This window comes from Bos javanicus, chromosome 3 (genome assembly GCF_032452875.1).
Source record: "Bos javanicus breed banteng chromosome 3, ARS-OSU_banteng_1.0, whole genome shotgun sequence".
In the NCBI taxonomy this organism is placed as follows: domain Eukaryota; kingdom Metazoa; phylum Chordata; class Mammalia; order Artiodactyla; family Bovidae; genus Bos; species Bos javanicus.
The window spans coordinates 17,270,437-17,286,762 of record NC_083870.1 but is presented as its reverse complement, the minus strand read 5'-3'; the positions used below and the strand labels follow the sequence as shown (position 1 = coordinate 17,286,762).

General features: G+C 51.5%; 2 protein-coding genes across 5 annotated transcripts in view; one reads left to right on the top strand and one right to left on the bottom strand.

Annotated features, from left to right (window-relative positions):
- The window catches only part of PGLYRP4 (peptidoglycan recognition protein 4), a 26,365-nt gene extending 12,743 nt beyond the window's left edge, over window positions 1-13,622 (bottom strand). Inside the window, exons 1-8 of one of the 2 annotated variants that reach the window (XM_061405928.1) lie at window positions 13,549-13,622; window positions 11,046-12,563; window positions 6,728-8,629; window positions 5,847-5,936; window positions 4,835-4,942; window positions 3,874-4,072; window positions 2,366-2,484; window positions 491-643 (exon numbers count right to left, since the gene is read on the bottom strand). In XM_061405928.1, the coding sequence (XP_061261912.1) occupies window positions 491-643; window positions 2,366-2,484; window positions 3,874-4,072; window positions 4,835-4,942; window positions 5,847-5,895 (628 nt within the window). In that variant the 5' untranslated portion in view covers window positions 5,896-5,936; window positions 6,728-8,629; window positions 11,046-12,563; window positions 13,549-13,622. Of the gene's footprint in view, window positions 1-490; window positions 644-2,365; window positions 2,485-3,873; window positions 4,073-4,834; window positions 5,127-5,846; window positions 5,937-6,727; window positions 8,630-11,045; window positions 12,564-13,548 lie in introns of those variants that run through there. The other variant, XM_061405935.1, reaches the window with a different exon arrangement.
- On the top strand, window positions 13,565-16,326 carry S100A9 (S100 calcium binding protein A9). 3 transcript variants are annotated; one of them, XM_061405947.1, is made up of 3 exons: window positions 13,565-13,655; window positions 14,019-14,179; window positions 15,913-16,326. In XM_061405947.1, the coding sequence occupies exons 2-3, from the start codon at window positions 14,030-14,032 to the stop codon at window positions 16,231-16,233; spliced, it is 471 nt and encodes a 156-aa protein (XP_061261931.1). In that variant the 5' UTR covers window positions 13,565-13,655; window positions 14,019-14,029; the 3' UTR covers window positions 16,234-16,326. The 3 variants fall into 3 exon arrangements, with proteins under 3 accessions (XP_061261931.1, XP_061261924.1, XP_061261925.1); XM_061405940.1 differs by having other exon boundaries at window positions 13,960-14,179; XM_061405941.1 differs by having other exon boundaries at window positions 13,566-13,655; window positions 13,963-14,179.

The following is a 16,326-nucleotide window of genomic DNA, read 5'->3' as shown; positions in this document are numbered from 1 at the left end:
ATGATGAGGGTGGGACAAATTGAGAGAGTAGCATTGATATATATACACCATCATCGGTAAAACAGACAGTGGGAAGTTGCTAAATAACTCAGAGAGCCCAGCCTGGCACATTGTGATGACCTAGAGGGCTAGGGGGTGGGGAGGGATATATATAATTATGACTGATTCACATCGTCTTATGGCAGAAACCAACACAAAATTGTAAAGCAATTTTCCACCAATTAAAAAATAATTTTAAAAAAAAGAACAACTCCAGTGAGAGCCTGACTGAAAAAGTCACATCCAATGACATTTGGAAGTGAGTGGGAGTGAATGGGAGGGAGGTCCAGTAAGACTCAAGGTCTTAGGGACTTCCCTGGGGGTTCAGTGATTAACACTCTGTACTTCCAAGGAAGGCAACCTGAGTTTGATCCGTGGTCAGGGAACTAAGATCTCATATGCCTTGCAGCACTGCCAAAAAAAAAAATTTTTTTAAGACTGAAAGTCTTACCTTCCTTGAGACTTGCATTCTGCTGAGGGGACAGGCAGCTCTCGTCTTTCACAAGGAGTGGCTGAACATACACGGGTGACAGGTGGCCCTTGCAGACAGCAGAGGAGATCAAACCTTCCATGGCTGACAGGGCGGCAGGGCTAGGGCTGTGGCCTGGAAGAGAGTGATCCTTAGGAAGCCTCGATCTGGCCTGAGTTGCAGAGTTCTGTGGGGGAGGACGAGATGTCTTGCTAGCCCCCACATAGCTGATGAAGGGGGAGGAAGGGAAACAGGCTCATCCTGAGCGTCGGACAGCTTGGAACTCAAGGGTCTGTCTGGACAGAGCTTTGGTGATGAGAAAGACCTTTCCCAAAGACCCACTGAGACTTCATTCATCTGTCTCCCTGGGAAAGAGCTGGATGGCAGCCCCATGTTCACTAATGCCCCCTGGCTGCATTAGGGTTCCCATCACTAGGGCCCTTCCAGGCATGTGCCAGCCTCTCTGTCTGCTGTGACCACTGTAATCCTCACATCAAGCCTGTGAGGCAGATGCTATGATGAACCCCACTATTCACAAAGAGGAACTTGAGGTTGCCAAGAAGTACTGAGCTCAAGATCCCACAGCTCACAAGGTAACACCCAGGGGCAAAGAGTGGTCACAGAAACCAGCCAAGTTGAACATCGAGACTCCTCTGGCAAACCAGAAGCTGCCCTGGAGCAGAAATGGAAGGGATGAGCTTGTGTTCCTCTCCTTATGGCTATGTCACCTGGGTTACTTACCTCTCTGAAACTTAGGCTGTACCTACTGTAATTGTCAGAGAAAGCAATGGCACCCCACTCCAGTGCTCTTGCCTGGAAAATCCATGGATGGAGGAGCCTGGTAGGCTGCAGTCCATGGGGTCACTAAGAGTCGGACACGACTGAGTGACTTCACTTTCACTTTTCACTTTCACGCATTGGAGAAGGAAATGGCAACCCACTCCAGTGTTCTTGCCTGGAGAATCCCAGGGACGGGGAAGCCTGGTGGGCTGCCGTCTCTGGGGTCGCACAGAGTCAGACACGACTGAAGCGACTTAGCAGTAGCAGCACTGTAATTGTAATCATGAAACTTATCTGGGCCATCTCAAAAGATATTGAGAGGGGGCCATGAGAAACTAGACGTGCAGAGGCTTTGCTAAACTGTTGTTATTTAGTCGCAAAATCATGTCTGACTCTTTTGAGACCCCGTGGACTGTAGCCTGCCAGGCTCCTCTGTCCATGGGATTTCCCAGGCAAGAATACTGAAATGGGCTGTCATTCCCTTCTCCAGGAGATAGTCCCAACCCAGGAATTGAACCCTCATCTCCTGCATTGCAGGTGAGTTCTTTATCACTGAGTCAGCAGGGAAGCCCACTTATTAACTGAAAACATTCAGAAATTCAATGGATGTATGTTGGGATGCAGGTGGGCAGGGTGGCAGTAAGACTAGAGGACTGTGAAGGGGACTTGGGTTTGGAATCCCAACATGGCTTTTAAAAATTGCACAGAAAATCTCAGAGAGAGAGAGAGAGATGGAAGGAGGAAGTGGCTGGCCAGAAGCCAGGCCTGATGCTACAGAAGCATCTGAGCTAGAGAGAAGGTGTTCTAGTCTTTGATGCAAGAGTGAGAGTTGGAGCCCGGATCCTCCCAAGACCAGAGCGGGAGCAGAACTAGGGTGTGGGAGGAAGGATGGAGAGCCTTCCCTGAGGGGTGGCCAGAGGGCGAGGAGGCGGGGAGGAAGCCAGAGCAGGGGGAGGAAGACCGTTCACCAAAGTCAGGGGAGAAAATTCCAGGAGAGGGTGTGAGGAGGGTGGAGAGACAGTGTGAGACAAAGAACTAGCTAACTCTATGGAGAAGGACAGCTGGGGTGACCATTACCTTTGCTGGTGCCAAAGAAGGCAAGGCCCAGGGAAATATTGTTGTAGCCCTGGGTGTGCACACCTTGGACATTCCAGCCAACACCTTCATACACCCTGCCATCATCCCCAACCAGGAAGCTGTGGAGAGGGAAATCCAGGCTTGGTGGCTGGCCCCAGGCACGCCCCTGCAAGAGGAACCCCAACCTAGCTTCCTAAGGGAGAAGGGCCAAACCAAGTTCATTAGAGGGAATTTGCATGGATTCATCCGAGACAATGGATAGACAAAGTGACTTACACTCATCCTTAGAAGGACCACTCCCACACTCCTCATCCCATCCCCAGTTCAGATGCTGGGTTTTATATAAATCATCCTGCACACGTAAAAGGGAAGGGATCCTGGAGCTGCCACCCAGAGGCTCCCCCAGACCCAACCAAACAATGTAAGATTCTTCTCGGCCTCTACACTTCCTCAAACATGGCTCTCCTCCTGCTTCCAAAATGCTGTGTGTCTGTGATCTCCACACAGGCTGTTTGTGTGATTTCTCTCGGCTAGGGTAACCTCTTACATAGACTTCCCAGGAGGTAGCACCTCAAACAAGGATGTGGACGCAGGCAGTTTATTTGGGAAGAGACCCCAGAAGCCAGACTGAAGGGGCCAGAAGAGTGAGCCAGGAAGAACCACGACAATGTGTGAAGAATTGGGTTGGCTTCCCCATGGACACCTGGGGCTCAGCACCCCGTTCCTTGACATGTGACCTTCCAAGGAGAGAAGTACTTAAAATTGCCCCTTCAGAGGGCTGGGGACTAAGAAGTTAGCCACAAAGCCTGCCCTCCCGGGGGTTCACCGTCAGGGGCTTGGATGAAAGCGTGAAGCAGAAAAGCAGAGAGATGCAGGTGCTCTTGAGGTGGGAAGCCATTCCCACACACAGGAATCGTCCACAATGAACTGACATCAGAGGTGGGTGAGGAACTTGGTCCTGGGCACTGGGAGGGCCTGCTAGAGTGACCATCAGGGGAAGACGTGGATGCCTCCCTCAATAAGGTGAAAGCCCCAACACGCACTGTAGTGGAAGGATCAGAGGGCAAAGGGGCAATCCTGAGTCAGCTTGGGCCACATAACTTAGCAGCAGTGTGACCTTGATCCCCTTCCTTGGTCCCCCCGCCTGTAACATGGAGATGGTGACACCCACCCAGCCAACCTCACACTTTGTCAGGGGGCAAACGCACCCATGCACCCACATACGGGGAAGCCATTCCTAACCTGCGATGTGCTCTGTGAACCATTAGGAGGCGAACAGAAAGTACAGTCATCACTTAAAACTTCCTTGCTTCCTTTTAAGAGAGCTCAAAGTCAAGAACCTCACAGAAAATTTCAAAGGCTTTGGAATTTTATAGGATATTTTTTCATTGCCCTCATTATTAACCAGCTACAACCACAACCCAGAAAATGAGGGAAACAGAGAAGAGAGGGGTGAGGGAGGCACCCTTAGGAGCGCTGGGTCACACGCCCCCAGCCCAGCCTCTTACTTGTAGGCTACGTCACACCAGCCGTTGCGCACGTGATGGCCCTGCAGCTCCCGCAGCCTCTGACTGCACGAGGTCTGGTTTTGACAGTCCAGCCCAGGAACGTGGTGCGTGACAAGGAAGTCCACCGGCAGGGCCAGCTGGGCACTGCAGCCAATGGCGTCTGCCCCCCACTGCTTGCGAGACACCATGGTGGAGACACCTGCAGGGGAGCCGTGCGGGTGTCACTTGGCACACCCTGGTCCACTGTTGCCACCTTGGGCCCCTGGGCCACATGCACCAGCTGAGGCCAATTCTGCCCCATGGTGGCTGCAGAAGAGCTGCAGGAGGAGGCCTTCTGTGGTCAGACAGGCACAGCCTCCTCTCCTTGCCTCTGTGTTTCCATTTCACTACTCACACCAATGCAGGGACTGCGCCTGCCCAGAGCAGCCTAGGTGCTTGGCCCCCACACCTGGATGACCTTCTCTGGTTGAGGGTCCCTCCCTGCTCTGCTCCAGGAAGACTTTCATGTCACCATTGCCCCAGGGAAAGCCCCCAGGGGCCCCTCTCAGTTCCACCCCAGCGCTACTGCCCTCCATGTGCTCCAAGCTCACTGACAGTTTCTTCTGGGACTCTGCTTCTTTCGCCCTGCTCCCAGCACTCCCGGAGGGGGGCATTTCCTCCCCAACCTGGGGGGCCCTCCAGGCAGGGCCAGTGACTCCCCTTCAGTCTGAGGACTCCCGAGGGCAAAGTGCAAGTCTCCAACCTCAGACTAGGGGGGCCTGAATGCAAAGACTGCACCTCCCCTTCCTGGGTTTCTGGCCCCTCCCAGCAGCACTCCCACTTCCCCTTTCCCCCTCTTCCCTCCCTGCCAAGGCCTAAGACAACCCACCCAGGTGTTCCTGTGTCTCAGCCCCAACCACCCCATCCCACCATTAAGTGCCTGGTCCCAAGAGAAACCCAGCTGGTCCTCAAACCTCCTCACCACTGAGACCCCGTTTGTCTCTTTCAATGAGCTGGGAGATGTTGCCAAGCAGGTCCTGAAGTCCCTTGGACAGGTGTTTATCTTGTATTTTATCCCAGGAGGAATCACCTGTAAAGGAACATTCCATTTCGCATCAGCCCTCGGTACCAGTCCTTTCCGTGGCAGAGGCTCAGGCTCCTCTCCACAACCTTCTGCCTCCCCAGATCTCTGAGTCCTTTCAGAAAGCCCCTCTGGGGCCAGAGGACCACCTCCAGCAGTACCATGAGGCATGGTTTTCTCCAACACCAGCTCCAGGTAACCTAGGAAGTTAGTTAAACAGACAAGGGCAGGGGGTCGGAAATACTGTCCTTTTCTCATGAGCCACATACAACTGGCAAAATCAACAACAACAAAAACCACCTGGAAATGCATCCAGGCTCTTCAAAACCACAGTCTTACCTTGTAAGCATTTTGCCTAATGGAAACAATGGGACAGATTGTGCACAGAAGGGACTGGAGTTCCCTGCACAAATCAAGTCAGTTCCTCTGGGATTGATTTTGGGGGCATTTGCTATGCCCATGCTCCTGTGGGAGGGACTTTGGGGATTTCAACAGATTCCCACCCCGAAGGAACTTTCTCTTACTGACAACCATAAACCCCAGTCATAGGCTGACATAATATTGCAAATAGAATCATTGCCCCATTGCTCAAGTGCTAAGTCCTTCCAGTGCATTTTCCCATTCTATTCTCACGATAAATAGAGATCATAACCTTATCTCAGGCTTCAGGTGGGAAAATTAAGCTTTCCAGAGGTGACTAACTTGTTTAAAATCATTGCTGGAGGCAGGGCAAGGATTTTCACCCAGGTCTACGGACTCCAAGTTCTGTGCTCTAAATGCAAAGCTGTCCTCCTCCTGCTGCTCTGGCTTTCTATCAGCCTCCTAAGGGAGAGCAGGCATTTAAAGATTTCTTGTTACGAGACTGTAGGATGATCCTTCTTAGTTACTCTATAAGCCAATGAAGAAAACTCACCCCAGGCCCCGAGACCCAGAGTGGAGAAGACAAGAAGCCACCATAGCATCTTCACGTGATTCCAGGACACGGACAGGAGAGGCCTCGGCTCTACGAAAGACAATGGTGGTTACCCCAACTGTGCTCACCCCTCAAATGGGGCACCCACCCTACTGCATGGCCCCTTCTGCCCTCCTGAAGGTTAGCACCTGAATAGGCTTCTCTGGGTCCCCAGCACACGTCAGGCACTCATTGGATGGGGAAACACTCCCATCCTGTTTCCCTGGGCAACCAGATCTCATTGAGTGCCTACCATGTGTGAGGCCTGAGTAGACACTCGCACATGCTTTATTTAATCCTCGCACCAAGCCTGCAATCTAGGGTTGCTAACCCCCACTCTTATAGAAGAGGGCTATAAGCTCCAGGGCTGAAAGTGAAAGTGAAGGTTGCTTAGTCATGTCTGACTTTTTGTGACCCCATGGACTGTAGCCCACCAGGCTCCTCTGTTCATGGAATTCTCCAGGCCAGAATATTGGAGTGAGTAGCCATTCCCTTCTCCAAGAGATCTTCCCAACCTGGGAATCTAACCAAGGTCTCCTGCATTGCAAGCGGATTCTTTACCAGTTGAGCTACCAGGGACCGGGGGTAGCAGAATGGAAAAATACAAACTCACTTCGATGGGTCTAATGCAGAGAATTTCTTCCCAGCTGGGGATAGACTGCGATTGGGAAGAGGAGTGTATATAAGAGTTGGAGCGGGGGTTGGGGGGTGGTCCTATTTCCAGAGCAGAGCAAAAATCCTGATCTTTACACTCCATCTGGTAGAGTCCAGTCCTTCTGATAAGAGAGGGTTTCTCAAGAAGAAACATAGCTACACACACACACACACACACTTAGAAATACCTGTGGAAATACCTGTGGGTCCCTTGCTATCCCAGCTCCACAAGTCAAGCTGCGGCCGGCTCACCCCTCATTGGCTGGCAGGGCCTCCTTTCAGGCTTGGCCTCTGGCCCTGCCCTCCTCCTCGGCCTTCACCCTCCCGGGCACTAGAGGGCACTCTCGCCCCGGGAACGGAGGCTGGGCCCTGGTTTTTCAGAGAGAAGAGCAAAGCCAGGAGCCCTAAAAAAAGGGGGAGAGGAGGAGGGCCAGGCTCTGAGCGGCTCCCTCTAACCGAGAAGAATCAAGACCAGACAGGTGCTGACAACAGGGACCCGCCCTGTGAATAATCCCAGATACCTCCTCCCTGGGAAAGGGTGCGGCTGCCCAAGGCTCCCAGGAAGCCTGGCGAACCCAGGGGTGCCTGTGGGACCTGGGGGTCACATCCTGACCTCTGGGAACTTTCTGCCTGTGGGGACAGATCTGCTCCAGGAGTCTGAAGGTTCTGGATGGAGGTTGCTCCCCAACCCCCACCTCCCACCCCTTTCCATCAGCCCCACCAGCAGCGGCAGATAAAGTCGAAAAGTGTATCCCAGAAGGTGACATGCATATGTGCTTATCGCTAGAACTGATTCCCACTCTGTGGCCAAGGGGCCCATTCACCCACCACCCACACCTCAGCATCAGACTGTCACCCACCCAAAAAGCCTCCCACAAGCCAAGACACTCCAGCCCCTCAGCCGCTGTCAGCCCAAAGCCACAGTTATCACCTCACATGTTCCACGTTTACTTGCAGTCTGAGGCTCTGGTGTTGGGAGCCCTTGAGTCTTCGTGGAGGAAACTTCACGTGACACCTTGTGTGCATGCCATAGGACATGTGTCTCCATGGGGACCTGCAGGAGCTCCCTCCGCTCCATGGGTGGAGCAGCCTCCTGAGACCACTGAATGGACCCTTTTGAGGAAACACCTCAAATCTGGACAGGTTGTCCTGAGTGAAGCTATGGAGTCACCCTGAGGCCTGGGGTCCCCAGAAAACCTCCCTCAGAGGGGCCCCTTGAATACCTTAGTTCCATCTACTGTTCTCCCTTGTGGACCCACAAAGGCCCAGGGCTGGGAAGAAGGGCTCTGGGGTGGTGGGCAGCAGAGTGGGGCGTTTCTGGTCTCATCTTGGGCCACCGGAGCAAGTGGCAGCAGCCCCAGAGATACTCGAGGGGGAGGGAGACCTGCAGCCTGGGGACTGACGCCGCAGGGCCTGGGGCTTTCCTGAACCTGTGGACTGTCTCCCAGGCCTCCACCTCCCAGGCCTGACCCACAGTGAAGCTCTCAGAGAGGAGGCCTGTGGCCCCCAGAGCATCAGGTTAGGGAGAGGAGAATGGTTCCATTCTGCAGATGGGTTTGGGAGGTGGGAACCCTGAGGAGAGACTGGGTGGGTGGTGGCTGCCTGAGAGAGGAGGGCGAGCAGGTGAGCCCAGGTCCATCCTGAGACCAGAAAATTCTTGGAGACTAACAGGCTGAGGGGCTCCCTGAGGGAAAAACCCTGTTCTAAACAGAGGGTGTCAGGAGGGGGAAGAGAGCAGAGTGGGCTGCTGCTGCTGCTGCTAAGTCGCTTTAGTCATGTCCGACTCTGTGCGACCCCAGAGACGGCAGCCCACCCGTCCCTGGGATTCTCCAGGCAAGAACACTGGGGTCGCACAGAGTCGGACAAGACTGAAGTGACTTAGCAGCAGCAGCAGCAGCCCACTCCGCTCTCTTCCCCTCCTGACACCCGCTTAGGACCAAAATCCTACCTGGCCTGCTAAGTTGACCAGCCCCACCCTGGTCATCTCCCCCTCTCTCACCCTCCTTGGCTACCTTGCTGAGGGTCCTTGTCTCACTCCTCACCTGGGCCAGGAGGCCCCACATCCAGCCTGGCTTCTTCCAAGAGACCTTCTGTGGAAAAGAAGGAAGGAAAAAGAAAAGCAGACAGATAACACAGGCTGCTTCAAGTAACGTATTGCCTGAGACAGTGGTTCTCGAAGAACGTTCCAAGGAACCTGGGGGTTCCCAAGACCCTGCAGGGGCTCCATGAGGTCATGACTATTTCCAGTCATGATATAACATTGCAGTCCATGATAATACACCCTGAACCACCCACCACAAGAAGCCTCCCACCAACCAAGTACCCCCAGATCCTCCCCTTCCTCGCTGCACTGATATTTACCCCAGTGACCCTAGAACAACAGTGGGTCAGACTATTCGTACGTTAGCGGGCACCAGGGAGGCGGCAGCACACTGCACTAGCAGCCCCTGCGTTTCTCATGCTGTATTCTTTTCAAACGAAAATGTGAAGCGATGGAAGCTATTCATTTCATTCGATCTCAACCATGATCCTCTCAAGGAAAAGCACTTGCGTGATTGAAGAGTAAATTGAACTAGCCACTTTTTTCATAGAAACACCATTTTTACTTGAAAGAACAAATAACAGCTCAATTATGGATACTCATGCTACAGTATATAAGGCAGACATCTATCTTGAAAATGAACAGAGTTAAACTTTTACTTCAAGGAAAACCAGTAGGATGTGTTAGTGTAATAAAACTGGAACTTTCGAGCAAAAATTAGAATTTGAAAAATTTGGCTCTGCTACCATGAGTTTGACAGTCTCTCAAAACGTAAAGATTTTCTTGATGAGATCAGTGGTTTTATCAATAAATGTGATTTTTACATATGTCTATATATTAGATAATGAAATGTGCCAGCATTTGGAAGATGTGGATAACCCAGTGAATCAATCTTTTCCAAGTGACCAGTATATTAAGTTACAGAGTCATAGGAGACCTATTTATTTTTTTTATTTTATTTTTTAACTTTACAATATTGTATTGGTTTTGCCATATATCAAAATGAATCCACCACAGATATACACATGTTCCCCATCCTGAACCCTCCTCCCTCCTCCCTCCCCATACCATCCCTCTGGGTCATCCCAGTGCACCAGCCCCAAGCATCCAGTGTCGTGCATCGAACCTGGACTGGCGACTCATTTCATATATGGTATTATACATGTTTCAATGCCATTCTCCCAAATCATCCCACCCTCTCCCTCCCCCACAGAGTCCAAAAGACTGTTCTATACATCAGTGTCTCTTTTGCTGAGGAGACCTATTTATATTTCGTGATAGACCAACGAATTCTAATGTAACAAAGAATTGATTAATATGGTCTGAGATTCTAGGACAACCCTTTCAAAACTTCCACTTGTTGAGTTTTGGTGAATTATCAAAGAAGAATATTCACAACAAATTTTATTGTAATTATTTATATAAGTGTAGGCTCAGTCATATCTGACTCTTTGCGACCCTATGGACTATAGCCTGCCAGGCTCCTCTGTCCATGGGATTTTCCAGGCAAGAATACTGGAGTGGTTTGCCATTTCAGCAACAACTTTTAAAGACTATTAATATATTCTCCTCTTTCCAACTACTTATCTGTGTGAGGCTCGATTGTCTTCAAATCTTCAAACAAAAAAACAAATACCATATATTAACACATATATATGGAACCTAGAAAGATGATGCTGATGAACCTAATTACAGGGCAGCAATGGAGATGCAGACGCAGAGAGCAGACCTATGGACATGGGGTGGGTTGGGGTGGGGAGGAAGTAGAGGGTGTATGGATGTATGGAGATGTATGGAGAGAGAAGCATGGAAGTGTACATGACCATATGTAAAATAGATAGCCAGTGGGAATTTGCTGTATGACTCAGGGAACTCAAACCAGGGCTCTGTAACCACCTAGAGGCCTGGGATGGGGAAGGAGGTGGGAGGGAGGTTCAAGACAGAGGGGGCATATATATACCTATGGCTAATTCATGTTGATATATGGCAGAGACCAATACAATATCGTAAAGCAACTATCCCTCAATTAAAAATAAATTTTAAAAAAGAAAAAGAAAACAACACATACAACAAACTGATTACAGAAGTAGGAAAGTCCTTTTGTCTTCATATAAGCCATGCATTAAAGAGGTGTGCAAAAATGCAACAAAAGATATAATTTTTCTCACTAGCCTTTTTTTGAAAATATAATTATGTCTCACTTTAAAAATATGTTACTAGATAATGGGCTTACTGATACTATTTTAAGTGAATTAATAAGTATTTTAAATTGTATAGTATTGTATATACTAGTAGATGTAACCCATATAAACAAAAACTCTTAGATACTCAATAATCTGTCAAGTGTCAAAGGGCCTTGAAAACCGAAAGGTTAAGAATCAGGGCCCAAGAAATGCAGCAGGCTGTCCTGACACAGATAGGCCACAAGGAGGCAGCACGAACTCTGATCATCCCAGGCTACCTACCGTTCACCCGCGGAATCTCCTTCATCTCCATATCTTCTTCACCCCTCCCCACTTCCTTGTTTTCCTTCTCTGCATTTTCCCGAGCTGCACAACTTCTTAATTACAGGAAATGATCATCTTCTCAGCGTAGTTTCTATCAAAGCCATGTCAGTCACATATTACTCTGCAACCGTTTATCAGATGCCTCTCAGATGACGTTAATCTTCCAGGGATGAGTAAAAGGAGTTAATAAGCTAGTGAGGGAGAGGGACCCCAAGGCCAGCCATTAGAACGCCAACGTGGTGATAATGTGACAGCTCTTTATTTCCTGTTTCAGAGGGATTCCCGCAAGGCAGAGGAGGTCAACAGGGACACGCTGAGATATTCATCAGGAATTTCTGGAAGGCTCTGGAACTTCAGGGACGCACTGAGAACAAAAACCAGGTTCCACAAGAGATAGGAGAGAAGGACTGGAAAAACGGGAGTCAGGGAACAGAAAATGGGGAAAGAAAACTCCCCAGAAATCACAGAGATTATGAGTGAAGACAGCAAGAAGGAGTCAGGGGAAAGGATTTAGACTTGGGACCCCTCTTGGTCGTAGCCTCAGGGGTGACCAAGCTCACTGATAGGTCTCGAGCTGCTGAGCGTCTGCCTGCTCCCTTGTTTGCTTGTGTGCTTTTAACACAGCTGGGGAAGCCATGCCCCCTGTCCAGAACCAGGAAAACTGTCCCAGTTCATGCCCACTCAGGCAGCTCTGAATGTCTCTCTACAAGAAGACCCCACTTCCCACCACTGTTTCCTTCCAACCTCTGGCCTTGGTTGGCAATGAGGAGGCTGGGTGGGATCTGGGCACTTGTTGACCAAGCCAGAAATAGCCAACCCAGGTCACAGCCTCTACAATCAGCCTCAGCCTCACCCAGGCCTGGGTTAGCCTGGGACCATGAGGTCTGCCAACCAAGGCCTTTTTTTTTTTTTTTTTTTGCTGCACAGGCTCTGAGTTCTGAGATCTTTGATCTTCCTTGGGGCATGTAGTGTCTTTCAGTTGTGGCATGTGAACTCTTAGCTGTGGCATGTGGGATCTAGTTCCCTGACTAGGGAACAAACCCAGGCCCCCTGCATTGGGAGCATGGAGACTTAGCCACTGGACCACCAGGGAAGTCCCCTGCCCCTGCCACCGCCTTCTGTCATGAGGGAACTCACTGCCAAAGCAGGACCCCCAAGTGAGGACTCCCTTCTGTTTCGAAGCCCTGTCCAGCTGCTCACTCCACCAACCACCGACCCTCCTCTCCTCCTACCCATTCACTTCCATCCTAACCAACACTGCATGGTCCCAGCCAACATCTCTGCAGAAAGTCACGGGGCAACAAACAGACCTGTGTGTATTTCACACTCACTCATTTCCCCATTCCTGCATTTATTAATTCAACAACTGTTCATTCTACATTTACCGAGCAGGCTCTTGCTCCATCCTGGAACCGCAGAGGTGATTCAGGCCACATCCCTGGTTCGGGCAACCTCAGCAGAGTGGAGGAGAGAGACCTGAAACACAAGAACTTCAGGCGTTGCCCTGCAACCATGCTTTGTTCAGCGCATACCATGTTTCATAGCTAATGTTTTTATTTTCCTTTCAAAGTAGTTGACAAATCTTATAAGCAAGAGTTTTCACAGAAAAAATCAGATTTCCTGAACCTTTGAAAGGTCCGTTAAATGATCCACTCTCTCACGTGCTGCCTTCCCTTGAGGTTGAGTAACAGCGGCCCCCTCAAGTGGGGAATGCTGTCCTTTGCCACAGTCCCCACCACTCTCTAGTCTCTCCAACCCTGAGACCCACGTCTGCTGTCACAAGTCACACTACGGATGGTGCTCTTGGTGCTCACCAGCCCACACTGCTTCACCACTTGGCTCCAGGACTCTAGCTCCTGTGAGCTTGGGTCTCGGATCCTTGGTCCAGAGCGAAACATGCCCTGATAGAGGCAGCAGAGGGCGCTGTGGATGCACACAGAGGGGCACCCAGGCGAACTTGCCCCATAGCCTAAAACAGAGATTCCCTAACTGAGGAGGGAACTGCGCAGGATGGCTGCAGGCTGTCGTCTGCACCACCTCCATCAGCTCAAACAATGGAGGCAGACCCCTCGCCCTCTTAAAAGCCAGAGCCAGACAGGTGCAGGAAGTTCAGCCATCCTTGTTGGGCTGCCACAGCGGGAGCCAGAGTGGGTTGGCCACCTCAGGGGTCCTCAGCCCACCACCAGCCCCTGGCTATCACAGGTGGGAAGCACAACCTTGGTGGTTGTTGAGAGAGGGGTCCCAGAAGAGAGGCAGCCTGCTTCCTACCTCACTCAGGGGGACAGGGGCGTGGGGTGGAGGGGAAGTGGACCAAGCAACCAGCTTCCTCCCAAACCAGCTCCAGGCCAGGGCTGGGAATTTCACAAAAAGTCAAAAAGAGCTCTGTGAACACTTCCTGTCCTGGCCCAGCCCCCTTCCTGGCAGTGAAACAGCCCAGCCTGGGCTTACCACATAGGCTCACCTATGAAGCAATCTTCGCACGAGAGGGCTGAGTGTCTCGATCAGTGGTGTATAAAAACTGGGCCCACATCTTGCTGTCAAACCCTTCTGCGAGGCTTCTCGGCTTGGGTAAGTGAGCTGCCAGCTACCCCGGGGCCGGAGCCTGCCCACTGACTCTTCACTCCCCTTCCCCATCTTCCTTTCAAACCTGGACGCCCTCCTTGATTGACTGCTCACTTTAAAGCTTCCTTCCCTTTTTCTTAGGTCATGCTCTGCTGCAGTCTCCTATCCTCAAAGGCTTCTTTTTGGGCATTCCCTAGACATTCTATAAGCCATTCCTCTCATGTCTGGAACTGGGTCATCTCCCAGTTCAGTTGCAGTCCCCAATTTCTTTTCATTCTGTATTTTCCTCTTCATTCCTGTGTGCGGACAGTAGGAGGGTCCAAGGAAGCTTGACAGTCTTCTAAGCACCCAACTCCGTTGCTCAAACAGAAGGCGGGAAAATGGAGGACAAAATGTCACAAATGGAAAGCAGCATAGAAACCATCATCAACATCTTCCACCAGTACTCTGTACGGCTAGGGCACTATGACACCCTGATCCAGAAAGAATTCAAACAGCTGGTGCAAAAAGAGCTGCCAAACTTTCTCAAGGTAAGGCTGGATTCCCGGCAGACCTGACTCAGTCTGGGCTAAGGATGGAGAATGGGGATACAGTCTGCAACCAGCAAGGAAAATGTTCCTGCCCCTCGACCCAGCCTCCAAAGGCAGTGGGCTCCGTGTTTAGAGCAGGATTTGGACCCTGTCACTAGAGGCGGTCCACAGTAGCTGGTCCCAACAGCCTGAGCTTATGCAGTGTGCTGGGTTCCATCCCAGGCGGGGCACGTAGTGGCCAACAGGGACCCACTGTCTTGAGGGGAGAGACTTGTGGCAAATGTGTTGACCAATCAAGAACACAGAGAGATTCACTGCCAAAAGAGTGCTGTGGGCAATGTGGACTGGGCAGGAGACAGGGAACTAGTTAAATACGTGAAGGGTCCCTGCAAGGCGGTGACCTTTGGGCTGAAACCTGAGTGTTGGGAAGGGGCTAGGGGAAGCAAGTGACAACGACCCTTGGAAGGAAGCTAATGAGCCTCCAAGCGTCAGATGAACTTAGAAGACCCAAGAGGACTTTTCTAATCCAAAGGCTCTCAGGTAGGAAACAAATAAACAGCGTGTGGGAAGGGACCCAGCCCAGCACCAGTGTGGACAAAGCGCTCCATAACATGTTAGTTTATTTCCCTGATCTGAAAATGATCCGGCAGCTCTAAGAAAAGGAAGATTCATTCCACTGGATCTTTTTGTTTTCTTTCCAAATTTGGTGACTTGGGGGACACAGATGCTGTGCTCAGAAGGCTGGGACATGTAAGTCCCAGTCTCAGTTCCATTTCTGGAGCAGGATAGCCCAGAATAGGTGGCCAGCCCTGCCTGGGCCCCCCCCCACCTTTGTAAGGTGGAGAATTGCAGTAGACAGAGTCGGGGTGATGCTGACAGCTCCCCGCAGGGGCAGAACTCAGCAAGACAGACTCTGGTTCAGGGGGGACAAGAGACGATACAGCCAAGATGTTGTGTGGGCAAGATTCTCTGTGTGACCCCTACTCCACCCCATCCACCACCCCCAACCTACAGAGCAGATAGGCCAGGAGTGAAAGCCAGGTCCCTGCCCGGGGGCTGCTCAGGAGTGACGGCTCTGCCAGGACGATGGCAAAGGTACAGAAGAGGAGATCATGGTGAAGCATTGCAAGAGGAGACTCAGCAAAAGTGCCCGGCCAGTGGGTGGCAGAGCTGGAGCCCAGGGGGGCCTGGATCCTCCCCTCATGCCCTTCCTTGCACACTTATCACACCATCTCATTTCCTTCAGATGCTTTCCCACCCTACAGGTTGAAATGAGGGTCACTAGCCTGGAGAGGGAGGGGAGGGGAGGCTGTGAGAACGGGACAAGTCCAAGCTCTGGGTCAGATTGTAACGTGGGTGTCCTCCCTTCCACTCCCAAGCCTTGGCAATCTGCACGAGCTAGTTACCCTCTGCAAGACCATTTTTGCAAGTGTTCCTCAGGGAATTCCAAGTCTCTCTATAATTGTCGTAAGAACCCAGTGAGGAGACACCGCCGTACTTACTTCGTGACCTTGGGCAAGTCACTTGACCTTGGATCCTCTCCTGTATAAGGGAGAGAATCGTGGTGCCCGGGTTATGTGCGGAAGGAATTAGAAAGTATCTAATAGATGCTGAAACTGAGGCCTGGAAGCCCAGTGTCCCTATGCCTCTGCCATCGGGTCACTTGCAGTGCTCTTCCCTGTCCCCAGCCCTGACCACACCCAGCCCTGACACCCTGTGTCTCCCACCTGCAGAAGCAGAAGAAGAATGAAGCTGCTATCAATGAGATCATGGAGGACCTGGACACAAATGTAGACAAGCAGCTGAGCTTCGAGGAGTTCATTATGCTGGTGGCCAGGCTGACGGTAGCCTCCCACGAGGAGATGCACAACACCGCACCCCCAGGACAAGGCCACAGGCACGGGCCAGGCTACGGGAAGGGTGGCTCAGGCTCATGCTCTGGCCAGGGCAGCCCTGACCAGGGCAGCCACGACCAGGGCAGCCACGGCCACGGCCACGGCCACAGCCATGGAGGTCACGGCCACAGCCACGGCGGTCATGGCCACAGCCACTAATCAGGAGGCCAGCCACTGCCCACCTAGGGCCTCAGGGCTGCCTTCGCTGTGGGGCAGGGTGATGGGGGTGAAATAAAGTCTTCCTCCGAGTCA

Bases quoted from the DNA above. Each gene is read 5' to 3' on its own strand.
- S100A9 (XM_061405947.1), top strand. From the start codon at position 14,030: ATGGAGGACAAAATGTCACAAATGGAAAGCAGCATAGAAACCATCATC. The intron at 14,180-15,912 runs GTAAGGCTGGAT...TCCCACCTGCAG, and splicing joins AGCTGCCAAACTTTCTCAAG to AAGCAGAAGAAGAATGAAGC.